Here is a 25366-nt window from a genome sequence, read left to right on the forward strand (position 1 = left end):
ACCTGCGTAGAAAAGTGAAGCGTAGTTTGTAGTTTTGTTGTACGTAAGTATTATGTTTAATGTCATTTCCCCTATACATCTCTCTCTCTCTATTAAACATATTTTACTTTATAACTCTTTTATCTTTACAATACTTAATATGTTATTTATTAATCCTCTCGCTATGATTTTTTTATAAAAACGCTAAAGAAATGGATCTAATGAAATCTAATTTAATATGCGATTTATTTTTTATGTTTCTGACATTCAATTATATGTTTCTCAAAGTTAACGCAGCAGCAGCAGCAGCAGCAGCAGCACTTCTTGTAACTTAAAAACATTGAGTTTTATAACATACATATATTTTGTATCTATTCATTTTATGTTTAATATTTTAATTGAAAGAAATTGTGTGTTGTTTTTTTATCGTTGATCGATTATTTTATCGTTGCTTATTCTTTTTATTCATTTGTATCAGTATTAAGTAAAAGTGTGATATTTTTTAGTTATAGCACCTACATGTAACATGTAACATGTAACATATAACATTGTAAAATACAACACGATTTTTTTTATAATTTTGATAACAATAATAAATTAGCTGCAGATTTGATTGGTGAATGCTCGCACGCAACAATCTTTATTCATAGACCAGTATTCGTTAAGTTTATATAAATATTCTATAAGTATGAAAATTATCAAATATTTATAATAGTATAAACATACATTGAATAGAATGAATCTGTTTTAACCACAGAAAAATATAATAACAATGAATTTTGTAAAATATTCTGCGAAGTTGTAACTTCGTCACAATTGTAATATTTTATTTATAATTAATAAAATGTATGATAATCCATGTCGCACTCAACACCTCTACTATTTGATGTTGTGATTGTGCGCCACTGCTCCACCGCTGAATGTGTGTGCCTTCCCTTCCCCCACGCAGAACCATCCTCCGGAAGAGGAACAATAATGGAGTTAATGTTCCGATTAGTGTTGCCCCACAGTTAATTAGAGTAAATGCAGTTAGCGTCGGTGGCGGTGCAGGTGTTGGCGGGCGGGGGATCGTGCGCGGAGGCAGGGGCGGCGGCGAGGGAATTCGCGTACTCGGCGGAGGGATCCCCGCACCCCGCCACCTCCCTGAACATGTAGTAATTGTTGTCCAGTGTAAACTCTAACACGCTGCTGTTTCGTACCAACGTTGTAGAGTTCCCATGCGCCTGCTCACCGCTACTCTGAAATAAGCGGATTATATAGCCGTTCTTAATTATTATATACCTAGTAATGTGCCATAAAAGCTAAAACACTTTGAATGTTTACGTATCTATAAAACTTACCTTCCTTGCATAAAGGTGAAAAACAAGGAAGAGCAGAGCGACTACGATGATGAGCAAAATGATGACTAGAGCAGGTAACATGCGCACTTCTGTAAATAATATTGCAATAACATCAAACATTAAAATAATCACCAAAAGTGTTGTTCTGTAAAATTGGAATGGAGATAATGAAGCTATTCACCATTAAGCGACGTCTCTGTCACGCTGTGCTCCACACTGTCGATCTCACTGTCTGCAACACGTTACATTTCATTGCTTCTCTACCTAATTACTATCACTATTAACTTAAACGTTAATAAAAAATCAATGAACGTGGTAGATTCCCTCATTATTAAAAAACTTCTTGACTTTTTACTTGCTATATTAACTATTAGGAATTTTAATTATTATAGATAGATAGACAATAGATTTATTATTAATGGGACTTTTACCGATTTCGGAAGATTGTTGTTTGAAGGTCGTCGGTAGCCCTATCACACTCAAACCTGTACAACAAATAAATATCCATTACAATCCTTTTTAAGCAGACGCGGATTTAAATATGGGGTTTTTTAATCACAAGTATCTCAATCATAGTAAGTCAATTCCCAAAAACATGAACTTTGAAACGTCTCCATCGATCCGAATTAGGAATACGCGTTTTTCAACGATATTTACAATATCATAAATAAATTCCCTTGCACAGAGTTGTAGATCATAAAATTATTTATAAAAATTCACTCCGTAGAGTCTAAAATGTGCGTCGAAAGTTCTGTTTAAACTTTTAAACTCCACTAGGACGAGGTCGCGTATAACAGCTAGTCGTTTCCTAATCGTATATTTATTTAATGTAAGCATCATCCTGTCTAGCAATGCTACACATGTTGAATACTTACTATTGTTCTGTGTACGATGACTGAGTAACTTGAAATCTATTGCCAACTTGGCTATATTCCCCTGGACGATGTCCCCTTTCACCGCGTAACAATATACGAGGCGTTTTTCGCTTCGCCGCGCCCTGCTGTGGAAGTCGCTCCGCACTTGACAAACTTTACCGTCGTCACTGCACCTTGTGTTCACTGAAAAGGTTTTACTGTTTAAAATTATTGAAGTAGACTAAGATAAGAGAAGATAAAATGTTGGTAGTCAGAAGACCGCAGTCATACCAAGTTATCTGCTGCTAAACTGCCTACTAAAATGACATAATGTGATAGCGTAGTGTCGTACCCTACACCGGACAGGGTGTGTGGTGGCCAATGACCTCGAAACAATAACCACTTAATTATGTATTAAAAGAAGAGGTATTAGGTATGTACTTACTATCACTTAGATCTCTTCCGCACATCATCAAATAGTCAGCATGAAGTTTGGTGAGGCAGGTGACGGTGATGTCGGCAGACGCGCTCACATACTCGTAGCCGTACGTGCCTGCCTCAGGACCACTCATCTCCTGCAGTGTCTTCTTATTCACCGTCACTTCAATAGTACTTGCTATAAACATGTTAATCCTTATGAAGAGTGAGATGACGGAAGATGACGGACCCTACGGCTACGTGACCACGTGACCATAAGTTCAGGGAGATTATGAAATGTTATTTGAATTGCTGCACATTTATTATCAACTTCATAGATGAAAACAAAAGTCCACAGTATTTCAAAATTTGTTTCATAAACCTTATTTATCTATACACTACTCTATCTACTATATCTATCTTACCCTGGTTCGCTTCGTCTAAACAGAACAAGTTAGACATTGAAGTACAATATGATGCAGCTACGCCATCTACAACATATAATATACAAAATATAATATTATCCGAGGCGAGCGTTCTCCCAGTGCAGCACATAACAGACAGATGCCACATGCAATTATATATCTTATACATACGTACCCCTGTTACCTAATCTTATCTCAACGGTTAAAGTGGAATAAATTGCGGTTGTACTTGATACGCATATCAACTTTGTGTTGTTGTCCCTGTCTCGTAAATGAATTCGATAATTTAGCGAACTTGTCATTTTATTTTCCTTACAATACATGCTGCTATATCCATTTCCTGAAAATATAATGCATAAAACATAACATTTATAAAATGATCATTCCGTTGGTAAAAATAATTGAAATATTAAAAGAACCTCTAAGAATTGTACTGTCGTAAGTAAATTAGCGACTAAAATCACAGGGTTTGGAAGATTTACGTTTCCTTGCTTAACTGACAGGAGGGAAATGCGTCATCTTTTATTTAGAGCCCACTCACGTTTAATTATCCATCGGAGTGTAACATTTTTAATGTCAGAGGTGCATGTGATGTCAAGTAAGTCATTATGAAGATCAGCATTGTAAATAATTTTATTATCGACGCGTTGCAGCTGTCTGCCGTTTTGATTGTTAATAATTTCCAATGCACCTAAAGGAGGTTACACAGTGATGTTAAAGTAACGATAAGTATATGTTTCGCCGCGGCGACGACGACGGCTCAAATATACGCTTTAAGACTTACATATAAATCCAACATTGCAGACAGTTATTAAAAAGACATTTGAAAACATAACTGAAATCCGTTTCACGACACCCTGATAACACTGACAATTACTTTGTAATTTAATGTAATACAAAACAACCACAGGAAAATATATTTATAAACCAGGAAAAGTATGGCTGACATTAGGTACTTTTTGAATTTAAGGCAACCCAGGTACCTACTTAGTTTGTTAAATAATGAATCAACTAGTTAAGGCCAGCGACTACGTCGGCGCGGGATTTTAAAAAGTAATAATAATATTTTCCTGCAGCCTAGTTCAGCGATATCCATACAACCGTTCTGAAGTTAACCACAAATCCATCCATCCAAACATACGCATTTTATATATATATATGTGTTAAGGGGTGTTAATGTTGTTGTATTAAAATATTATAAATTGTATCTATGTATTTAATTTGATTCTCCATGTTTACATTTTACGTAATAATATTTTAATCATAAATACAAAAGGAACATCGATAATAAGATGCGTCGCGTCGTTTGATGAGAGAGCGCTCGCCTCACCTCGCCTCGCCTCGCCTCGCCTCGCCGCGCCTCCTTACTTTGCTTTATATTTCTGATAACTCTGTAAAGAATTTATTTTGCTATATTTAATTTACAACTCTATCATATTAACTTATTTTATCAAGGTTTCAAAATTGAACATAAAATAAATTTCGTTGTTAGTGTGTAAGTAAAATTCCCGTACAAAAAAAACATTTTTTAATTATTTTTGCCGTCACTTTTGTGGGAATCTTTATATAATCGTAAGAATTTTTAAGAGCTACTCGCTTTTATTGTCTTGTATAATGAACGCAGAATGATTTAAATCCTAAATAAATATAAAAGTTCGCAAAATTGCAAAGTTAGTTATGGCATAACCTGTAATATGTGTGTGTGCGAGTTTGTGGGTGCTGCAACTCACCTCGGCGGCCATGTTGCGCAGCATGGCCGCGGTCTCAGGTCCGGTCTGCTGGACCAAGGACTTGAAAATTTCCGGATTATTTTCATCTCCACCAGACGCCAGGTCTCCTGACGTCAGCAGTTCGAATGGATGACCCGACTCCACCACGCGACCCCTGGCACACAAGTTCATTCAATTTCTATTCAGTAAAGTACACCAAAAGTCCATTAAATGTTTAAGAGTGTTGTTCACTTTACGTATATCAGAAGACTACTTAGTTTGTACACAATAAACGGCTTTTATCATCTTTGTTTAATCTGAATCTCGTAAATTCTGCCACAAGTTTTTAGAACTTTTCTTTCACGGGTTAAATCCGAGTTAGGTTAGCTATGTGTGTTATCCTAACTTGTCCATAACGATAACGCGGTCGTAGTCCATGACGGTGTTGAGGCGGTGCGCGATGGTGAGCACCGTGGCCTGCGCGAAGGTGGTGCGCAGCGTCGCCTGGATGTGCTCGTCCGTCCTGCAAGAGCGCGAGCGCGGTGTGAGTGCGGGTTCGGGTGAGCGTGCGTGTGCGCGTGCTCGAGCGCAACGTGACTCACTCCGTGTCCACGTTGGCCGTGGCCTCGTCCAGCACGAGCACCTTGCGGCCGGCGAGCGCGGCGCGCGCCAGGCACAGCAGCTGGCGCTGGCCGGCCGAGAGCGTGCCGCCCGCGTCGCCCACGCGCGCCGCCAGCCCGCCCGGCAGGCCCGCGGCCGCCGCGCGCAGCCGCACGCGCTCCAGCGCCGCCCACAGCTGCGCGTCGCCGTACCGCCGCTCGGGGTCGAGGTTGTCGCGCAGCGTGGCGGCGAACAGCGCGGCCCGCTGCGGCAGCGCGCACAGCCGCGACCGCCACGCGCGCAGCCCGCACGCCTCCGCGCGCACGCCGTCCACCGTCACGCGCCCCGACACCCGCGCCAGCCGGAACAGCGCCGCCACCAGCGAGCTCTTGCCGGCGCCGGTGCGCCCCACCACCGCCACCTTCTCGCCCGCCGCCACTGAGAAGCTCACGCCGCGAATGGCGTATGACGGCTCCTCCGCCGCTTTCTCACATATCTCGTTATCCTTTTTTGGTGGTTTCTCATACTCCAAGAAAACGTTCTCAAATACAATTTCCCCTGTAAAGCAAAGATGCTGGAATCATCAGTATATCTCAGTTATTTTTTTCTCTTTCAAAAACAGTTTCTTACTTGAACAAGTTTCCAGTGTGGAGAGGATCTAACCATAAAGCTACCACAGTAATTCCGCAACTCAACATTCAGTTACTTCCTGTAATGATTTCTTTTCACTTGTAACATATCACTAACCTTTCTCAGGCCACTTGTCAAAGTCCATGTCCGGATACTGTTCCTTTAAAGCTTTCTTGTCGAGTTCCATAGGTTCCTCAGCTGGGAGATTACTATATTCCAAAATTCTCTCCACCTGAAAATGAAAGCTAAAGGTTAAAATTACTATAAAAATCCTAATTTAGAACTATTTTATTATTTCATGATATTAAAAAAATAATGTTTTTTCTTTACCGATGTCATTTGATTCTCCACATCAGCGGTTTGTCGCATGCCGTACTGACACATGCCCACGAGGCCGATTGCCTGCGTGATGGCCAGACCCACGTTGCCGCCCATCGAGTCTGCAACATTTCACGAGCGATTCAAGGAGCGGCAAGGACAATACAGCTTGCGTGACCTCGCCACACCAACTGATTGTATACCTTTACTTTAAAACTATTATAATAATATATAAATTATCGATATTACAATAAATAATAACTAATAAAGTATGGAATGGTACAAAAATCCTAAACCAATTTCAGATAAAACATCTCAGGCTCTCACCTTCACTCGCAAATATAAAGAAGCTAAATGTAACGAAGACGAGGTACAGGCAGCAAACCATGTCCATCCAGAAGCCAAAAGCCTGATTAGTGTCGAGCACGAGGGTCCAGGCGCAGCTGTGCAGGTCCTGTAGTTTGTCGAACTCCCGCGCCAGCACCCTCTGCCGCGACCCGCACGACCTGATCGTCGTCAGCCCCGACACCGTCGCCGCTGCCTGGTTCAGGCTCGGACTGCGCGCTGATACGGTACGGAGAGCAATATACAGAAACCAGAGTAATACAACACTTTGCGTCCCGGAGGCCTAATTTAGTCCTCTTTCCCTTCCCACCCTTTTTCTTACAAGGAAAGAACGGGAAGTAGAAGTGGACTTTCCGGATGAGAGGATGCATGGGAAGGGAAAATATTTTCTTTCTGTGCATCCTCTCCTCCGGCGATTAAAGGTAGGCAACGCATATGCAATTGCGTATGTCTATGGGTAACGGTCACTCCGCTATTTCAGCGATTTCAGGTGGCTGATCGCTCGTTTGCCACCTATAAAAAAAAAAGAAAATATAATCAGGATAGGTTAGGTCATCAAAGGGATGACGCGTTCACCACTACGTTTGTAGACTGACTGTTTCCACTGTCTAAGCCCCGGTAATGTGATATTTTTCCTGGGATTAGTATACTACACTAATCATTAGCACTAATTCATTATAAAAAGGTAATCCTACCTATGGCTTCTATCCGCTTTAGCTCTCGACTGGTGCCGAGGAACAGCTCTCGCAGGAGGTAAAGTAGAAAGGCCACCACCGCAGTCGGCAGCAGCAGCCACCAGTTGGCCAGGCACACCACCACGAGCACTGACACGATTTCCAGAAAGAACTAGAAAAAAAGTGGTGATATTTCTCTAAAGAAATTAATAAAATGTGATTTCAAGGTGGAAAAATAGATTTTTTTATTGTATATAAGATATTCAGTAGGTTCTTACACCGATACAGTCTAGTAGAGTGACCGGCAAAGAGGAGTCCACCTGCCCTATGTCCTTGGAGAAGCGGTTCAGGATGCGGCCCGAGGGGTTGTGGTGGAAGAACCACATCGGAGCGTTCGACACTCCTCTGCAAATCATACACTTTCATTGAAACAAAAATTATATAAGAGAAAAAATGTTATTAAACCGTAACGGTACCGGAACATGGAGTCGTGTAAGTTGATGGAGGCTTTAATGCAGGTGTTGTAGAAGACGACCAGTTTGTTCCAAGTGAAGACTATGCAGACGCCGATGAGGGCCGCGTAGATGTAGATGCACTGTTCTCGACTCAGCTGCAGGTAGTTGAACGGATTCTGCATAGTATCTAAGTAAACGTGTACACGTATCATATGGAATCGTATTGAAAGCAAGCACGAACTTCCTTGTAGTTCCTCAAAGTTAATAAAGCGATAATGACTCAACATCTTAGTCATGCAAAGGAATAAGGAATCGTTTGCTTTCAAATACAATTTCATTTGAAAGATAGATTTTAAATCTATACTCATCTACTTAAAGTACCTGCTTTATTTTTACTCACTAAACAAGTATGAACATACATATTAAATCAAATGAACTTACCAAGGTCGGGAGAAGTTAAATTTTCTTGTGTCTTATTGCGATAATAGATGTTGTTAGATTCTTCTAGATTCACCCTGGAAGAAATTAGTCATATTACTTTAAGGTGACGCAATTTCACATTTTTGAGGTTAAGTGATTTAAGGTGATTTAGTATTTCTATCTACACTTCTTTTCATATTTACGTAGTCATTATTTTTAATGCAAATTGGAGTTACATCCACTACTCTAGTATTCCAAGTATGCTTTGACTGAAAACCTCACCACTCTTTCATCCAGACGTCAGTGCTGGAGTAGAAGAGCTGTGCGCAGACGAAGAGCGAGAAGAGGCAGACCATGGAAAATGCGCTGCCCCCACTTTTCACGTACGCCATATACACACTGCTGTCTACGGTGCCCTTGCTCTGCACCTCACCTGTAATCTCTTTCGTTAATGTCCCTCGAAAGCGCCACATTATGCATCTTCCGTAAACTAGGGAATTGGTAGAAGTTAAGTTGTTCCTAACTCACCTTCATAATCGGCGTCAATCGGATTTGCGTCATAAGAAATCTTCGAAGTCACCGATATTGTACGTTTGAGACGCATTGCGTTTTCTTCCTTCTAAAAAATAATTAAGGAAGTATTATTTAATTTCGAATTGGGGTACGTAACATTTTGAAAAGAGCAATCCTTATTACTTGTAATCTTGTGAATTGATAGTAGTTACAGTACATTAGTCATTTTGCTTACCAACTTTTCATCGTTTTCCTTCGCTTTCTTCTGTGTACCCTCATCTACTTCAACACTTTCGACGAGCCTTTTAAATTCTGGTAAAGTTTCCTGAAGTTCGGTGTAAGTGCCCTGTGCAATAATCTGCAGGAATGTTTTAACAATAAACATCAACACAAGTTAAAAGTGGGTAATAAATTTATTTTGGTGAAGTTATGGTGGCCGGCAAGAAAACAATAATTAGTGAGATTAGAGCAGGAGTAACAAGAAACGGTGGTCACCCTGCCGTCGCGCAGGAGGCACAGGTTGTCGGCATGGCGCGTGAACTGCGCCCGGTGCGTCACCAGCACCACAGCGCGCTCGCGCAGGAATCCGCGCACGCATTTTTCGTAAATTGCCTGCGCCACCTACAAGCGGATAAAATCCATAATGTTGGTAAATCTCTACACGCCTAAAGTTTTTATTGCATGTTAACACTAACCTTGGCATCTACAGCCGCCAGCGGGTCGTCCAGCAGATAGAGATCCGCCTGCTGGTAGACGCAGCGAGCCAGCGACACGCGCGCCCTCTGCCCGCCTGACAGGGAAGAGCCTGACCGCAAATGTGATATAGATGATTATTGGGATTGGCAAAAACAAAGAGCTATAGCCTCATATCCTCACCTCTCTCACCGACAACGGTTCTGTCCCCATGGGGTAGAATTTCGAGGTCGCTCTGCAGCTGGCAACATTCTAGTACCATCTTGTAGCGCTGCATATCCATTTCCTCACCGAAGAGTATGTTCTGACGGATCTAGAAGACGACGAAAAGACTGTTATTTTATCGGATTAGTTTAAAATCTATACAATAACACATTTGAGGAAATTTAAGTGGTCCATACGGAAGCGTCGAAGAGCCAGGGCTCCTGTGCGGCGTAGGCAATTTGCGCGGCGAGGAGCAGAGTGCCGGCGCGAGGCGTCAGTTCCCGCAGCACGGCTTGCAGCAACGTTGACTTGCCCGCGCCCACCGCGCCCACCACTGCCGTCAACGTGCCAGCTCGAATCTGAAATGTATGTTATAATTTAGCACAACTTCCGCTGCACTCAAAACAAATTGTCTCTGTCTGAACATATCATATATTTTGATTAATATGCATACTATTAAATTAATATCTGTGAGAGCTGGTATGTCGTTCGCTTCATCCCCAGAAGACTTCCAGCTTACGGAGTAGTCCTCCATTCTCAATAAGACGTCGGACTTCACGCCTGTCGTCTTCAACTCTATCTTCTCTTCTTCTGGCGGCCTAAAAAATATTTTTTTAGACTTTACCTAACTACCTTATATATTTTTATGATATTCTAATCCGGTTTTCAAGAAGTACTAGATAGCGTTATTCTATTTAATTAGTTGTCTGTTTACAAGTAAGAGTATTTTTTTATATTCATATCCTTAACTTCGATTTTAATATATAAAATCAGGAGTTTAGTTTTAAATTTGCATATATGGTAGTACTTACTCAGTGTGAACTTTTTCATACACGCCATTCTTTTGCACGACTTTACTCTCCTCGTGAATACGAAGCAAGTCTACGCCGTCGTTGTTGTTGACTTCCGGCAGTAGCAGGAACTCCTGCATCCTCTTCACGCTCACGTAAGCTTCCAGTACGAAAGCAATCGCCATCGGCAGGAAATCCACCAGTGTGTACTTGAGGTTCTCATAGTAGTAGAATATGACGAAAACTTTCGCCGCCGTTAGGTCATTTTCGAAGTAAATGAAGGAAAGAATGCTGATAAATATGGCAACTTTCGTATTCAGTTTAACACAAGATGTCATCGCTGCGTGCAACCAGCACATCTTTTTCAATATCTTCATTTCTTGTCTGAAACGAAAACAGAAAAATTAAAGAAGATACTAAACATAATTTGCTGGATATATACGTACTTAGCCCTTACTTTCTGGCTTCGCCAATGATTTTGGCAAAGGCGTTCTCCCAGGTGTAGATCTTGATAGCCTCAATGCTCTGTATCACTTCGTTCATCAACCGGATGCGGTTGTCTGTCCGCACGGTTGTCTGATGTCGCAACTTGCTCGATATTGTACCGAGGTAGCCTACATATTGTACAAAACTATTTATATCAAGCAAGTCAATACCTCGCTTTAGATTTAGCATACTCCCAAAAACACGAATATAGATTATTTTAAAAGTAATGCCAAATCCATAGCCAATTAAATCTGGCGAGTTAATGGATTTACTCAGTACCTTGAAGTGGTATGAAGAGAAGCAGAAAGGCGACTCCAAATAGAGTGGAGACGCCGATTTGGCGGTACATGAGGTAGACTACGAAGGCGCTCTCAATGGGCGTGCGGACCAAGTCGACTAGGAAGAGGATGGCCATGTCGAAGCGCTGCGCGTCCGTAGTCAGCAAGTTGATGACGTGTCCCGCCAGACCCTCGGACGCTTGCCCACCCACTGTTAAATCAAGTCTTAATAGCTGTAATAGTAAAAATTTATACATACATGTATCTAGAAGTCGATTTAATAATTGTCATTGAAAAAGAGTCTTGTATAATTGATAGCCCTTTAAGTCGGATAGCAATTGTTTTCCTTACATTGTTAGTGTCCAAAGTAATCATTTACATTCGTCATTCTGCAAACACACAATAAGATGCGCGGGAAAAACATTTCCCTTTTTATCAGTCGAGTATAACATCAGCTATTAGGTAGAAAAGTGACCTAATCTACAATACATGGTGTCGCACGTGTTCGCCGGTCTAAAAAGTTTGTGACACCAACTGAAAATATGAAGCACTAATTGTCGTCCGCGACTCCGTCCGCACAGAATTAAAAAAAAACTTTATCCTCTTGTGTGTGAAGCGTCCCAATTTGGGACGCTCGATTTTTTTTCTTGTCTGTGACACACTGCGTTAACAGTGTTTAGTTTTGCGCGTATTTTGCGGTGTATATAGTGTTTACTCTTTTGCACTTAGGAAAATCGGAACCGTAAGTAATATTTAATCGTCCTATTCTAGGATTCTCCACAGACAGGGAGACTCCTGTCTGTGAGAGCGTCCTGTATTGGGACTCACAGATGGGCTTATTTTGACATTTTGACGGTTAACATACGAAAGGTTATTCAAAGCCTATGTGTTCTTTCAGACTAAGTTCTACGTCTATCCCAAATTTTAATGGTGTTCCATGCAGCCGTTCTGGAGATGCCTTCTAACATACATCATCCATCCATAAATCCAAACATTCGCATTTATGATAATAGTAAGAAACACAAACACATTTAAGTACCTTTCGATAAATGAGAGATGAAGATGCCACTCTCAACTTCATACTCATCGCCAACATCCAAACGAAAAACGGATGCATTATTATTGCGTTCACCAGCTGCAACCTGAAAATGTTGTTGTTTCTTAAATATATACAAAGTTACTGCTCAAACACGGACGTGTGGACGTTACCACACTGACATTGATTACCAACATAATTGTTTGGATATTTGACTGGGTGCACATATGATTACAACACAAACACAAGTAAGGCAGCAAGGGACGTACCCGACCACACCAAACGCGTAGAGGTAGGCGTGAGACTGCGGTATGCCGGAGTTGGGGGAGGAGAAGTAATTGATCATGCCCTCCAGACATATCGGTATAGACAATCTAAATGAAATACAAAAGTTATCGTAAAAAAAAACGAAGTAAATTAAAACATGATTTAAATATCCACTAAAAGACACCATTCAAAGTTGATTATAAAATAGCGCTGAGTACTTTGCGTTCCGTTAGCAGTGGATAGTAGAAATATTAAACGCAGAGGACAAGGTCTCCGATTCCTCCCATTTGCTTTTCCTCTTGTTTGCACTATGGTTAGCACTGTTAATAAACATTGCGAGTATTCAGGAGAGGCGGCAGTCAGTTTACCGCCAGCACATTTACTTCCGTCTTGTGTAAAGGAATGGGGAAATAAATAAGTAATCAAAAGTTGGACCCACTCACCTTATGGTACTTTCAACTAAAGAAAATAATAAATTTCCAACAATAAACTTGAACCCGTAAACCGCTACAATTGCTTTCAACAAGGACGCTTTGCCGCCACTTTCTGGAAAATTAACCTTTTAATATCATTTATATGATAAATTAATTAGGAACGGCTAAACTCTTTTGTGCGAGTGTTCATCATCATCGCGACTCGCCCATAAGATGGATGGACCCCCGACGAGTCCGAAATTAGTCGGCCGAAATCTTCGCCGGTAGATCATGCGTGAGTTAAGCCGTTCCATATTAATTTATTATGTCTCACGAAAGTTTTATTCCTTAAAGTCTTCCGTTTTGTATCTAACAGTTAATAAAATAATGAAATACGGAAGTTTGAAAATTATTTACGGAATGGGTGTTCAGTGCACAAAATAAGTAACGATCTCTTGTGTCGGAGGCCAAGACCCACTTTGGGTCGATGCGCCAGCGATGTAAGTAAGTATTCTTTTATTATTTCAATTATTTGTTTGCATAAATGTTCAAATGAGTAAATAATAACCTCGTTTCTTCAACTGGTAGTTCCAGGTGGCAGCGAGCGTGTCGCCGCGCTGCGCCGCCCTGTGCCCCGGTGTGCATCTGCACATTACACAAAAGTTCATTTAAACAAAGATAAGCACTCACTTTGCGCGGCGCATACAGATGATCTTATATTACAGACAATATTGAATTAACATTAATAAATCTTACCTGTATAAATCTGATATAGTTAGTTCTCCTTTATGACCCTTTACGAATATGCCACGCGTGTACCTAGGTACATAAGAACGTTGGTATTACCTAAAGGCCATTCATTAATAATATTATCATTAAAAATTTTCATAAAAAGTCGTTACCAAAAGCATAATTTTGACAACAAATTAGCACTTTCTCGGGGGTTCTGTTGCCGGGGCGTGTCGAAGTGGCCGGGGTCCATGATGACGTCACTAGGCGGTATCTCTGTTTACCTGTATGGACGGCCCTTTCACTATACACCACTCATCTTTATATTAATCCTAAAACAAATTTCCTATAATAGCATTGTGTTTCTCAACAATCAGAAGAGCTGTGTCATTATATAAATTTAATAAAATTGCAATGTCTGCATGTGATATCAAAAAATCATCATATTTCGTACACATGATGCATTTACTATGTCTGAGGTACATGTAACCTAAGATTTTTTTTGTTTTTTTTTTATTTCTATACCGATAATGTAATTTGTAAAATGACGTAATGACATTAAAAGTGGATGAAAAAGAATAAAGAATCTTGTGATAAATAATAAAACAAAGGCTTGTTAATCTGTGCAATTGTCATGCTAAAATTATAAAATAATAAGAGATCTTGGAAGGCAAAAAAAACAGTAATTGAAACGTTAGTTATACTGAATGTACAGATTCTTGGAGCGATATTGATCGTTGTTTAACATTAAGTACATAATTAAACTTTTATTTTAAACTAGCGGTAGCCCGCGACCTCGTCAGTCGACAAACATACAAACAGACAAAAATGTTAAAAATAGTTTTTTCTTTATCAGCTTCGCAAATAAATATTGTGAACGATTTTTTATCTATATTACACGCAGACATTCCAATTTAATCATATATAAGCATATAAAATTCTCGTGTCACAATGTTATCTAGTTATTTTTATATTTTTTGCTTAACAATAAAAACAGGAAACGGCAAGCATATAAAAATGTAATCTAATTGATAAAAGTGATTCATTTATGCGTGAATTCTTATCTAACATCAATATTTAGGAAACATGATTCAGGTGAATCTTATCAAATAGATAACACAGCGGATAATCAGAACATCATCTGAAACACACAAGGCGAGGGTGCTTTTACGTTCAGGTTTAGAGTTACATATAACATAAAGAAACAACATAATATTATGTGCAAAATTTTATCATGATGAGCAGAATTGTTAAAGCGTCCAAACGTAACAAAACTAGCAAAGTCAAATTGATGTATTATATAATATTAGACAGCCTATTATAAGTTACCTTTGAAACCTTAATGTACATAAATTATGCCAAAAAAAAAATAAGGGGCCAAGATAATACGAAGTGGAGCGTCTAGAGAAGGTACTCTTTGAACAGTCGCACTTTAATACTTTTACTGCTACACTCAGAATTCATTAAAATGTTTACTAAGGGCGGCATTTAGTGTGGACTTAATATGAGATATCTACCATAAGGGACAGCGTAAATAATGATTCTCACTGCAGCGGTAAATACTTTAACATTAAGAAAAAAAGTCACGTTATACACTTACTTATTGTGAACTGTAGAGAACGTGGCGCTGCTAAATACTGAATAACCTTATTCCATATTTATAAATCACAATACAAAGAAATGGTTAAACAGTTTTTTAACTTTGATAATTCTAATATTGACAGATTTGATCAGGAACTTTCGTTTCTCGTGTCTAAAAGTAGCGCTGGCGACTGAACGCAGCAAAAAACCGCCACAGACTGATGAATGGCGATGGCGAATGTAAAGTAACCTTCCTCGACCAGTCCCAGCCGTAGTAGCATTTATCTAAAAAACCCTATCTCGCGTCAGCCAACACAACACAGCTGTGGAGTGGAGTACAGCAGTACAATACCGAGTTGAATTCAATGCAGACGATTTAAGTAAATCTGAAGAAATGGATTTATCGTGTTATTAGTGAAATTCTTTACCGAGGTTTACCCCTTTGGCAGTCCTAAGAGCTCTGAGAAACATCCTAAGCAACCAGAGGTCGACCACCTTATGTTAGTAACATGGATGGACGGATTTTATTATCTATATCCAGATCGGCTAAATAGATCTCCCTGAAATTTGGCATTTGGCACCTACATATAAAACAATTAAATCTTTAATTCCGGGGGAACGAAGTCGCGGCCAAAAACTAATCTCATAATAAAAATAAAGCAATAGGCCGAGGCTTCCGAAAACACTAAAACTAACATGTGTTGGAAAGAATTATCTAGGTATATAATTAACACAAACAAGTTCAAATCATTTTTTGGATATTCCTAAAGTGAAATCATAGAAGCCACCGCATGTCTTATCAGTTATGTTTAATAGAGCAAATTGTAAATGTAAGCAAAGCGAATAATCTTGTGATGTCACGGATCACATAGATATTAAAAAGTTCTAATAATGGTACGTTTTTTTGCAATTCAAAAAATAACACATATAACTTACAAATGTGACGAGCATTCTGTGTTTCCATCGTCCAATCATTGACATTGGAAGTGCGATTAGTGCACACCTGTATTGTAACTATTGTCCTTGTTTCACTTAATGTAACAGTTGCCATTATTATTTACGTTTCGAAGACACGATTTAACTGCATGTCGTATCAATTATAAATAATTCAAATGATAAACACGAAAAAATAAAGTGGATACGTACACTGGCAATTCTATATTCAAACATAGAGACATAACAAATACAGACGAAGGTGATATCATGTCTGGTGTGACTGCCTGATGACACAACTGTGGGTTTTCCCTAGTTGCGATGCGATTCAAAGACAGTAGGGTCCCTATTTCACTAAGCGATTAGCCGCAGTCGCGACCGCGTACAGACATAGAATTTTATTAGAACGTTTCGTGTACAAGTTCGTTGTGTATACTGCAGCACTAGTTAGTATTCATTGGAAATTATTTTTATTGTTATAAAATAAAAGATTATGTTCATGTGTACAATGCTAAACAATATAGTTAGTTTGTCACTGTTCAAACATTTACAGCAAGCACTAAACGGAAAAGAGCAAATCTTTGCGCAAATTTAAGTGAACGTGCGACCTCGGGAGCAATGGAGTCGATTACTTAACATTAAAGTTCATTCCACGACGAGACTTACCAAGAATTCAATTAACAAGAATCGTAACCGTATTGTAATTGCTTGAACTTACTTCTTAATTAACATTATTGATGACGAAAATGTACAGATAGAACGTATGAGTCAGACGTGCATAAAATGCAATGTCCATAAGCCCTAACTCTAGCCTAGCCGAGTTGGTTATGGTAGCTATGATATACCAAAATACCGACTAATACTGCACAAAATACAAACAATGTAAATGATAACACTCGAAGTTGTAGTGAGTCATACGTTTATGCGAAACGCTCTACTCCACTATCTGCTGCTGCGCTGGCTGTAGCGCCGTTTATCTGTTGTGTGTATATGTATTATATAATAAATAAATAAATAAACTCTGGTACAATAAATTAAGCTGAGCTGCGAACTAACCTAACCTAATCATTATTAGTTGCCGCTTTTTTATATTTATAATAGCTCTCTCCTCCCGCCTGCATATCAAATTGCACAACCATTTCGCCATTATTATTTAGCAGCAAACCGCCTTAACGTCCTTGAAATAGCAAACATCAACACTTTTATTGTTTAACGTCGTATCGTCGTATCATCAAAGTAGTTGATTCATTCTTTAACAATCATCCTCACAGCTGAGCTGACGTAGCAAAAACACTATATGAACAAAAATGGAGAGAATATAAAGGAGAAATATTATACAAAAATAAAAGTAATACAATAAATTTCACAATGATAAATTTTTATTTCCCAAAATTAAATATTTTAAACAAATAAAAACAAATACAAACGTAACAAAAAGATAACTAACTAATATTATATTATATATGCTTTTACTCAATTTTCTTTTTCTATTTAAATAGATAATGTACGAAATTGTGAACAATCAAAGGAATATTTAAACACAAAATATATATTCAAATGCATATTATTTTAACATTCAAGTTATCACAGATCTTTGGTATTTATTTACACTGAAATAGTTTATATTATATGTTTGTAAATCGTTCTCAGCTCACTGTGCGTCCCTAAGTCGGGGGTGACTAGGTCATTGTCAACCACGCTGGCCAAGTGCGGGTTGCTTGACTTCACACATATCTTTGAATTTCTTCTCAGATATGTGCAGGTTGCATCACGATTTCTTCCTTCACAGTAAGAACGTCAAATAAATACAACGTAATAATATGTTACTAATATTATAAATTCGAATTCAGTATAGATGTAAAATATAGTCTGGAATTATTCATAAAGTTTTTTTTATTTAATTCCGGGCGGACGGAGTCGCCGGCAACAACTTGTGTTATAAGATATAAAAATAGTAATAAAAATATAATATTACTATAGTAAGTAGTAAGTCCATCACCAACCTCACCGATCTAAACAACTAACAACAACCTCGGGATGTAACAAATCATAAAAGCTAAATAATGCCTGGTAACCACAACCTGTACCGTGCTTTGTGTCACGACAAATACAAGACAGAGTTAATGTTATAACATCGATCTAGTCCCGGTTCACTTGAAAACATTTTGCATTTTTATTTGTTCATTTTTGCTCGTCAACTTCCATACAAAAAATGATTGCAAACTTACAATAAGAATCAATAAAAAACTACTAAAACAATTTTGTATAAAACATTGCTCAACGAAACGCTGCAATAAATTAAGGCGAATAAAATGTTAATTTTCATGTTTTCACTTTGATGTAATTCATCTCTGTCATTCATCTTCATACACTAACACGAACACTAACACTGCGTTTTCTTAACAATATGCATGTGAACTGTGAAGGCAGTCCGGTGTCAGGGGACGTGCTCGCTTGCTTCTTCTCCAGTTTTCTTCCAATTACAGCTTCGACCTTTCGCCCATGAGTTTGTCCCAAATACAATATCTTTCCCAGTTGGGGTTGAACACCAGCTCGATCTCCTCGTCGACATGCAGCGTGTGCTTGTTCTCGGCGTCGTACGGCAACCACTGCACCGGCTGCTTCTTCCATGTTGGTTTGCTGTTAAAACAAAACAAAATTACGATATTACGCTATTTCTTCCATCTTTACGATAAACTAAATACAATTCAAACTTCTTACCCGTTCTTAGCGAAATTACACCACGCTTCGGTGAGGCAATCGACGATCTTTTGATCGTTTTCAGTGGATTTGTCAGCCTTGCTCCTCCTATAGAAGAGGTACTGTACGAGGTCTCCGTGCGTCGCGCCCGACCGGCCCAGCTGCCTCATCACGCTCGTGTTCATCTCGCCCAAGTACGAGAAGTAACAAAAGTATACATCGTCTATATATTTGGACATGTGTTCCACAAACATAACGGTGTCTCTGGCGAAGTATGCGTCCGACACCAAATCTAAGTACTCGTCCTTACCAAATTCTTCGCCCCTAAAGTAGAACTCCTTTAGACCTTTAGCAAACTTCTCCGCTCTCTCTGTGTCGAATTTTATCCCAGTATAACGCGGAATGAAGTACTGCAGATTTTTGTGAAACTCGATGTCGCCCGCGTCGTTCCTCGACAAGAAGAGCGCACCTTCGTGCGAATTCAATGTGGTAAGTATCGGCATTCGGTTGATACGATTCGCGCGGATCGAAACTATCGCGCGTTCCTCGATAAATGGCTCGATCCCTTCAAATTGTTTCTCAACGACGGGTAACAAATTCGCGTTGATGACATACGAGGGGCGATCCACTTCAGCGCTGATCATGGCAAACATTAGATCCTCGACGGGGGCGTTCATTAGGAATTCGTACAAACTCTTCTTGTCGGACGGCTCTTGACCCAGCAACTCGGCTATATGTCGGGCCTTCTGCACCGGGTCCTCATCCATCATGACCAGGTCCGCCAGCAGGTTGCCCGACTGAGATATTATCTTGTGACACAAGCCCCTCGTCATTTTACTAGTCAAATAGAAGGTGACGACTCCCGAGCCTGCGCTCTCGCCGCAAGCCGTTATATTGTTCTCGTCTCCGTTGAAGTATTTTATATTATTTTTCACCCATTTTAAAGCCATCACGGTATCTTTCATGCCGGCGTTGCCGGGAACTTCTCGAGTGTGTAAACAAAGAAAACCGAATATGTTCAATCTGTAATTAATAGTAACGAGGATGACGTCATGTTTCAGCAAATAGTCGGGCTGGTAGTAATCTCCGTAGCCGACGAGAAACCTCCCGCCGTGAACAAAGAATATAACTGGAAGTTTGGCTACTTTCTCCGCCGGTAAGCATGGCGTGTAAACATTTAAATAAAGACAATCTTCAGAACCGACCAATGCTTTTGGGGAATAAGGATTGATTTGTGCGCATTTGTTGCCAGGTTTAGTGGCGTCACGCACTCCACTCCATTTTTCCGGTTCTTGTGGGCACTGAAATTATAAGACGGCAATTGTTTCTCAATTCTTAAACACAATGAGTTCAGTCAGCATTACAAAAAAATAAAATAATAACACAACAAAGAAGTCTTAAGTTTTTGGATAAATAATTGTATGAAAATGCGTGAAATCTTTATAGAATATTTAATTCAAGGTAAACCAGTTCACACTGGTTTCTACTTAAAAAAAACACAGCTTTGTTAAAAGATTATTTATACTTACCCTAAAACGCAATTTGCCAACAGGAGGTTTAGCGTATGGTATTCCTTCAAAACTGTAGAACCTCTTTCCGTAATATGTGGTGCAAACCTTGCCTTCCAATGTCCCTTGCTCCACAGTCACACGGCAATTCATATTTTCTACAAACATAAAGTCAATCATACTTTATATTCAAAACAATTGTAAAATGACTGACAACATACACAGAGAAACCAGAGATCATTCATTTTTAAATAAATTGTGATTAGTATTCACAGTATCCAAGAAGCATCTCTGCCATTTGATCTTATCTGGTTTGTCCACAATGAAGATATAGTATGCTCAAAAACTGCATTTACAGCAAATATATTAATTGCTTAATGGATTGAAGATAATACATATTGAACATGTGGGATTTTTTTATTCAATATTTCTTGTGACATTTGTTATGCCGGGGAACATCATCTGCCTTATTTCTGTACACATTTTCGTCATTGAATGTTTTTTATATATCACATTTTTTTTTATTCTAGTGTCCAGCGATTGATAGTCCATAATCTATTTATTATACAAAGAATATAATTTAAAACAAATGATTTTCAAGGATTATTTGACATATCATATTACTTTGTACAGCGAAATTTATAGTGAACTTATCAGAAGTTCAAATAAGATTCATTTTCAATAGAAATAGTAATAAAAAAGAAAGTTTTAACATAAGAACATTCAGAAAAATTTAAATAAACGCTTATTAATGTCATTTAAGATTAAAAATAGATATTTATACATTATTACATTTTTGTTGTTTTCTGTATTTAAATTAAAATACATTATTACCTTGTATACAATACACAAAAATCTTCAAAAACTTACCTGAAACTCAAATCTGAGTTACTCTCGGTTTGAAAATTATAAATTCTTCACTAGTCACTGACAAACGATAGCTGGCATGAATATAAAATAACAAAAGCTGGAAGCACACTGCACATGAAAATGTATTCAAATAACTCTTAACTTTTATTAACTTATTTTAGTGAGTACAAAAGTCATAAAAGTTGTCGTCCTTCATGTGTCAAAGTCACAATCTGTCAAAATGTACAGGTCAGTGACATAATACACTCTATTGACCTCCACGAATGGATTGGCAATAAAACGTAGTATTTTGTACCTATTTAATTACGGACATTTTGGCGTTGATGGGAGCGGTTTGCAGAGTGTCTATATAAGATTTAAGATATAAGATTTTAGATTAGTTTGACAATTCACTAGAGATGGGTTGATTACAATCGGTTATAAAAATTTTCGATATACGATAGTTGTTCTCATAGAACTTGCAATCGAAAATTTTTGAATTAATGTTTTTGATTCACAACATAAATGAAATTGTTTCTTTTTGTGCCAACTTTATTCTTCAAAAATAACTTTTTTTCAGATCAGTGATCAGTGGCTTAAAAAACGAAAAACTGCGAAAAACATTGAAAAACCAAAAAGTATATAAAATAAGAAGGGAAAAACTGGGAAAACATACCATTACTTTATCTGTGAGACTGCAGTGTAAAGTTCGTGCGTGTCAGTGCGTGTATTCGAATGATATCCGCCGCCATGGCGCCATTGCTGTTGCGACATATGTAGCGTGACAAGTCATGTCATTTTTGTTCTTGATATATGAAAAACTCCAATGGCAGATTCTTTTTTCGGGTTCGATACTTCGTTTCCGGTGAGTTTTTACAGATTTCAGTGTGTTTAGCTGATTACTTTGATATATAGTGTCCTTTTGTACTTCATGCAACATTTTAGTGCCAACATGCTAAGTATCACGTTTTGCCTATTTTTGTTTTTTTTGTACATTTGAAGGCTTTTGAGAGATTTGAATACATTATAAAATAGTTTTTAATACAACTTATTGTAGGTAAAGTATGATTTTAAAGAAATTCTTCTTTTACGTGACGTACGCGTATAGTTTATGTAGTCTTATGGGGTCATAATGCTTGTTTATGTCTTGACGAGTTTCCATAGTAAGTGGTACTTTCAAAGCTCAACTCTGCGAATCGAACTTTTTGCATCATTTCAACTGTACGGGAAAATTGAAAACAACAAATTATTTACAAAACATGACTCAATATTGGATTAAATGGTCACAATACTTCAATAAACTGCTTGTATGTTTGTTTCGTTTCTTTTACATGCTGCCATATGGGTCTAAATATCTCTTGTACAATATTAAATTGATTCTAAATCGAGTTTTAATTGCATTTCATAGGTACAGTAAAATATTGTGATACAATAGAATTACAAAATATGCACCTTACTACTGATTTAAAGTTCATTGATTTCTATTCACTGATCCATTGTTATCTTATTTAATTAATTAATTTTATATTCCTGAAATAATTATTTCAAAAACCAAGGAATTTTCTACCAATATACATATTTTCATTATCTGTATTTGTGCATACTTGGCATCAAAAATGTCTTATTAAATTTATAAGAAATAGTTAACAAAATTAAAGCTTATAATATATACAAATAGTAATTTTTGTATATATTATGATACATAGAAAACATGTAATAGATGTTCTGTTTTGCATTTATTTCTTATTTCTAATTTCTAACTTAACTTTAATTTCTAATGTGTCTAATATGTGCAACACATAGAGTAATGCAATGAAAAATTTGTGAACAGAACCTAAATGACGATGAAGGTGGTGGGGGGCCTTCAGAGGATGAGTATGATGCACTCAACGATGAGACCTTTGGACAGGATTGTAAGTACCTACTCTACATCACTCAGTTACCTTCACTTGCTACATCTCTCAATATAATCAGTATATCTTTATTCATTGTATGTGTGTTTATTTACAATGAATGAAAAGCAAAGCCTTTGTATTTTGAGGATATTGCAGGAATGAATGCCATTGACACAAAATTATGGTTGAATTTTGGGCAAAGGGCAACCACTGGTATATAAATATATTGTGTGATGTATGTGCAGCGGACGAGCTGGACTGGGAGGTGGAGCATGAGCAGCTGGCGGAGCAGCTGGAGAGCAGCCGGCGACACCACACTCACATAGACGATGACAACCTGCAGCTCGGTGAGTCACTGTAACTACTGTCTCTCACAATCAAACAAGAAGAATCACTGTTTCATGAGTGTGTTACTTTTACACCACTGGAAATCTAATGGCATGTTTAGTTAATCAATTTTCATGTATAATTGCAGAGGCATCCCTGTCCAAGTTGGTGCTGGACGAGCCGGAGCCGGTGCGCCTCTCCCTGGGCTCCTCCGTGTGGCGGCACGACCTTTCCTTCCCCACACCCGCGGCTGCCACAGTCAGTATTTTTCATTTAAAGTAATAATATAAAGAAAATAATTGTTTTACAGATCTTTTTTTTTAAATCATCCTCAATTCACTAATGGTTTTTGTTGTAATAAAACATAAAAAATTATACATATAGTGATTCAATCAAATTTTCCTTTTTCGTAATATAAGGAGTTGTTACTTTGTGTGTATAGCCTGTGCCACCGCTCAAAAATGTGTGCACGGTGGAGGAGCTGGAGAGACAGCTCCGACAGGGCCAAGTGCATCAGCAGCTGCAGCCCCAGCAGCAGCAGCAGGCAGCTTTCCCAGGACAGAACTACTATCAGGTTTGTGATAGACATATTTATTTAACTTGGTGTCTGAATGTATGATGAATTTTTATGCTCCTATTAAACTTAATAAAACAAATTTATAAAACATATTTTTGGATCAAGCACACACATAATATCATTTTATTTCATAAATTCCAGCAAAGATTTCCAACCATGATTCTACAAAGACCTCCAGGACTCCAGGCGCCGGTCCCTCTGCCCTTTGCGCCGCAGCAGCCCATAGGACACAACAACAGTCAGATGAGCGCGCCCCTAAACAACATAGTCGGACAATCCGGACAAATGAACCAAATGACTCAAGGAAATCAAGCAATGCAAAACCATATCATGCAGAATGTCAACTCATTGGGTCAAAATATGGGTCAGATGACACAGAATGCCAATCACTTGAATCAAATCAATCAAATGACACAAAACAACCCGTTCATGCAGAACAATCAAGTGAACCCTCAGTTTCAGAATAACCAAATGGGACAGACTATGATGAATCAAATGCAACACAATATGCAGAATGTTCATCAGATGAGCCAATCCAACCATATGCTACAAAACCAGATGGGACAGAATATGAGCCAAATGGATCAGACTATGGCGCAGATGAGCCAAAGCATGAACCAGATGTTGTCTAACGGCAGCCAGTACGGCCCGGGAATGAATCAGTTCTCTCACATGCTGGGCCAGTCCCGGATCCCGCCGCCTCCGGGGATGGGAATGCAGCGACAAAATTTTACTCCAAGTATGAACCAATTTAATCCTAATTTTCGTGTAAGTATTTTTTCTTCTAAAAATTTTTAAACTTTTCTTTTAAATATTACAAAAATAAAAAATTATTAAATTTATTTAGTAAAATTTTAGTTTTAAATGAAATGTAAAACATCTAAACTATATGTCTAATTTTAGCTGAACAAAAGTAATTTTTTTTCATATTTCAGGGCCCGATGTCAACTAATAAAGCAACAGAACAACAAACACAAATAAATCAGAATATGATGATAAACCAACATCTAAATAATCAACCTCTGATAAATCAGAATATTGTCAAACCTGTAATGAACTCCCAGCAGATGACACAACAAAATCCACAGCAACTGGCCAATCAGCAAATCACTGCGCAGCATAAAAACTCCCAGCAAATCAACTCCCAGCAAATGAACTCGCAGCAAATGAACTTGCAGCAAATCAACCCCCAGCAAATGAATCTACAGCAAATGAACCCCCAGCAAATGAACCTACAGCAAATGAACACCCAGCAAATGAACCTACAGCAAATGAACTCACAGCAAATGAACCCACAGCAACTGAACCCACAGCAAATGAACCCACAGCAAATGAACCCACAGCAAATGAACCCACAGCAAATGAACCCACAGCAAATGAACCCACAGCAAATGAACCCACAGCAAATGAACCCACAGCA

At 38.5% G+C, this 25366-nt stretch overlaps 4 protein-coding genes across 13 annotated transcripts in view; 1 reads left to right on the plus strand and 3 right to left on the minus strand.

The window, feature by feature from the left end:
- Positions 1-387: 387 nt before the first annotated feature.
- LOC106124537 (uncharacterized) lies at positions 388-4125 on the minus strand. Of its 3 annotated transcripts, XM_013321306.1 has the most exons (10): positions 3800-4125; positions 3557-3706; positions 3191-3355; positions 3016-3081; positions 2619-2789; positions 2195-2377; positions 1751-1804; positions 1501-1551; positions 1320-1408; positions 388-1217 (listed from the first exon to the last, which is right to left on the minus strand). In XM_013321306.1, the coding sequence occupies exons 1-10, from the start codon at positions 3846-3848 to the stop codon at positions 990-992; spliced, it is 1206 nt and encodes a 401-aa protein (XP_013176760.1). In that variant the 5' UTR covers positions 3849-4125; the 3' UTR covers positions 388-989. The 3 variants fall into 3 exon arrangements, with proteins under 3 accessions (XP_013176760.1, XP_013176761.1, XP_013176762.1); XM_013321307.1 differs by lacking the exon at positions 3557-3706; XM_013321308.1 differs by lacking the exon at positions 3800-4125 and having other exon boundaries at positions 3435-3622.
- A 107-nt stretch (positions 4126-4232) lies between these two features.
- Positions 4233-16970, minus strand: LOC106124536 (probable multidrug resistance-associated protein lethal(2)03659). 8 transcript variants are annotated; one of them, XM_013321301.1, is made up of 29 exons: positions 16809-16970; positions 13750-13908; positions 13604-13666; positions 13416-13492; positions 12878-12980; positions 12437-12541; positions 12171-12273; positions 11133-11364; positions 10825-10981; positions 10389-10751; positions 10031-10175; positions 9774-9935; positions 9556-9685; positions 9375-9484; positions 9175-9300; positions 8915-9037; positions 8695-8785; positions 8449-8599; positions 8188-8261; positions 7768-7933; positions 7570-7696; positions 7313-7463; positions 6600-6836; positions 6285-6394; positions 6072-6186; positions 5327-5882; positions 5131-5247; positions 4746-4899; positions 4233-4406 (listed from the first exon to the last, which is right to left on the minus strand). In XM_013321301.1, exons 2-29 carry the CDS (start codon positions 13827-13829, stop codon positions 4380-4382), a joined length of 4155 nt encoding a protein of 1384 aa, XP_013176755.1. In that variant the 5' UTR covers positions 13830-13908; positions 16809-16970; the 3' UTR covers positions 4233-4379. The 8 variants fall into 8 exon arrangements, with proteins under 8 accessions (XP_013176755.1, XP_013176753.1, XP_013176757.1 ...); XM_013321299.1 differs by having other exon boundaries at positions 16757-16970; XM_013321303.1 differs by lacking the exon at positions 16809-16970 and adding an exon at positions 16304-16394.
- Positions 16971-18004: 1034 nt separating this feature from the next.
- On the minus strand, positions 18005-21464 carry LOC106124750 (esterase FE4). The gene is made up of 4 exons (XM_013321706.1): positions 21169-21464; positions 20320-20456; positions 18812-20091; positions 18005-18730 (listed from the first exon to the last, which is right to left on the minus strand). Exons 2-4 carry the CDS (start codon positions 20449-20451, stop codon positions 18571-18573), a joined length of 1572 nt encoding a protein of 523 aa, XP_013177160.1. The 5' UTR covers positions 20452-20456; positions 21169-21464; the 3' UTR covers positions 18005-18570.
- Positions 21465-21864: 400 nt separating this feature from the next.
- The window catches only part of LOC106124491 (uncharacterized), an 8652-nt gene continuing 5150 nt past the window's right edge, over positions 21865-25366 (plus strand). Inside the window, exons 1-7 of the mRNA XM_013321201.1 lie at positions 21865-22012; positions 22979-23060; positions 23288-23389; positions 23518-23627; positions 23812-23943; positions 24088-24714; positions 24882-25358. Coding sequence (XP_013176655.1) covers positions 21974-22012; positions 22979-23060; positions 23288-23389; positions 23518-23627; positions 23812-23943; positions 24088-24714; positions 24882-25358 — 1569 coding nt within the window. The 5' untranslated portion in view covers positions 21865-21973. The remainder of the gene's footprint in view (positions 22013-22978; positions 23061-23287; positions 23390-23517; positions 23628-23811; positions 23944-24087; positions 24715-24881; positions 25359-25366) is intronic.

This window comes from Papilio xuthus, unplaced genomic scaffold (assembly GCF_000836235.2).
Source record: "Papilio xuthus unplaced genomic scaffold, Pxut_1.1 DF825946.1, whole genome shotgun sequence".
Taxonomy (NCBI): Eukaryota; Metazoa; Arthropoda; class Insecta; order Lepidoptera; family Papilionidae; genus Papilio; species Papilio xuthus.

What these genes read in the sequence shown, in the direction of transcription:
- LOC106124537 (XM_013321306.1), bottom strand. Translation starts at nt 3,848, where the DNA reads ATGTTTTCAAATGTCTTTTTAATAACTGTCTGCAATGTTGGATTTATA. An exon ending in CGGAAGAGATCTAAGTGATA is followed by an intron (nt 2,378 to 2,618) that starts GTAAGTACATAC and finishes AAACCTTTTCAG; the next exon opens with TGAACACAAGGTGCAGTGAC. An exon ending in TCATCGTACACAGAACAATA is followed by an intron (nt 1,805 to 2,194) that starts GTAAGTATTCAA and finishes TTTGTTGTACAG; the next exon opens with GTTTGAGTGTGATAGGGCTA.
- LOC106124536 (XM_013321301.1), bottom strand. Translation starts at nt 13,829, where the DNA reads ATGGACCCCGGCCACTTCGACACGCCCCGGCAACAGAACCCCCGAGAA. An exon ending in TTGTCAAAATTATGCTTTTG is followed by an intron (nt 13,667 to 13,749) that starts GTAACGACTTTT and finishes TTATGTACCTAG; the next exon opens with GTACACGCGTGGCATATTCG. An exon ending in TGACAAGTGGCCTGAGAAAG is followed by an intron (nt 5,883 to 6,071) that starts GTTAGTGATATG and finishes TTTGCTTTACAG; the next exon opens with GGGAAATTGTATTTGAGAAC.
- LOC106124750 (XM_013321706.1), bottom strand. Translation starts at nt 20,451, where the DNA reads ATGAATTGCCGTGTGACTGTGGAGCAAGGGACATTGGAAGGCAAGGTT. An exon ending in TTGGCAAATTGCGTTTTAGG is followed by an intron (nt 20,092 to 20,319) that starts GTAAGTATAAAT and finishes TTATAATTTCAG; the next exon opens with TGCCCACAAGAACCGGAAAA. An exon ending in TGTAATTTCGCTAAGAACGG is followed by an intron (nt 18,731 to 18,811) that starts GTAAGAAGTTTG and finishes TTGTTTTAACAG; the next exon opens with CAAACCAACATGGAAGAAGC.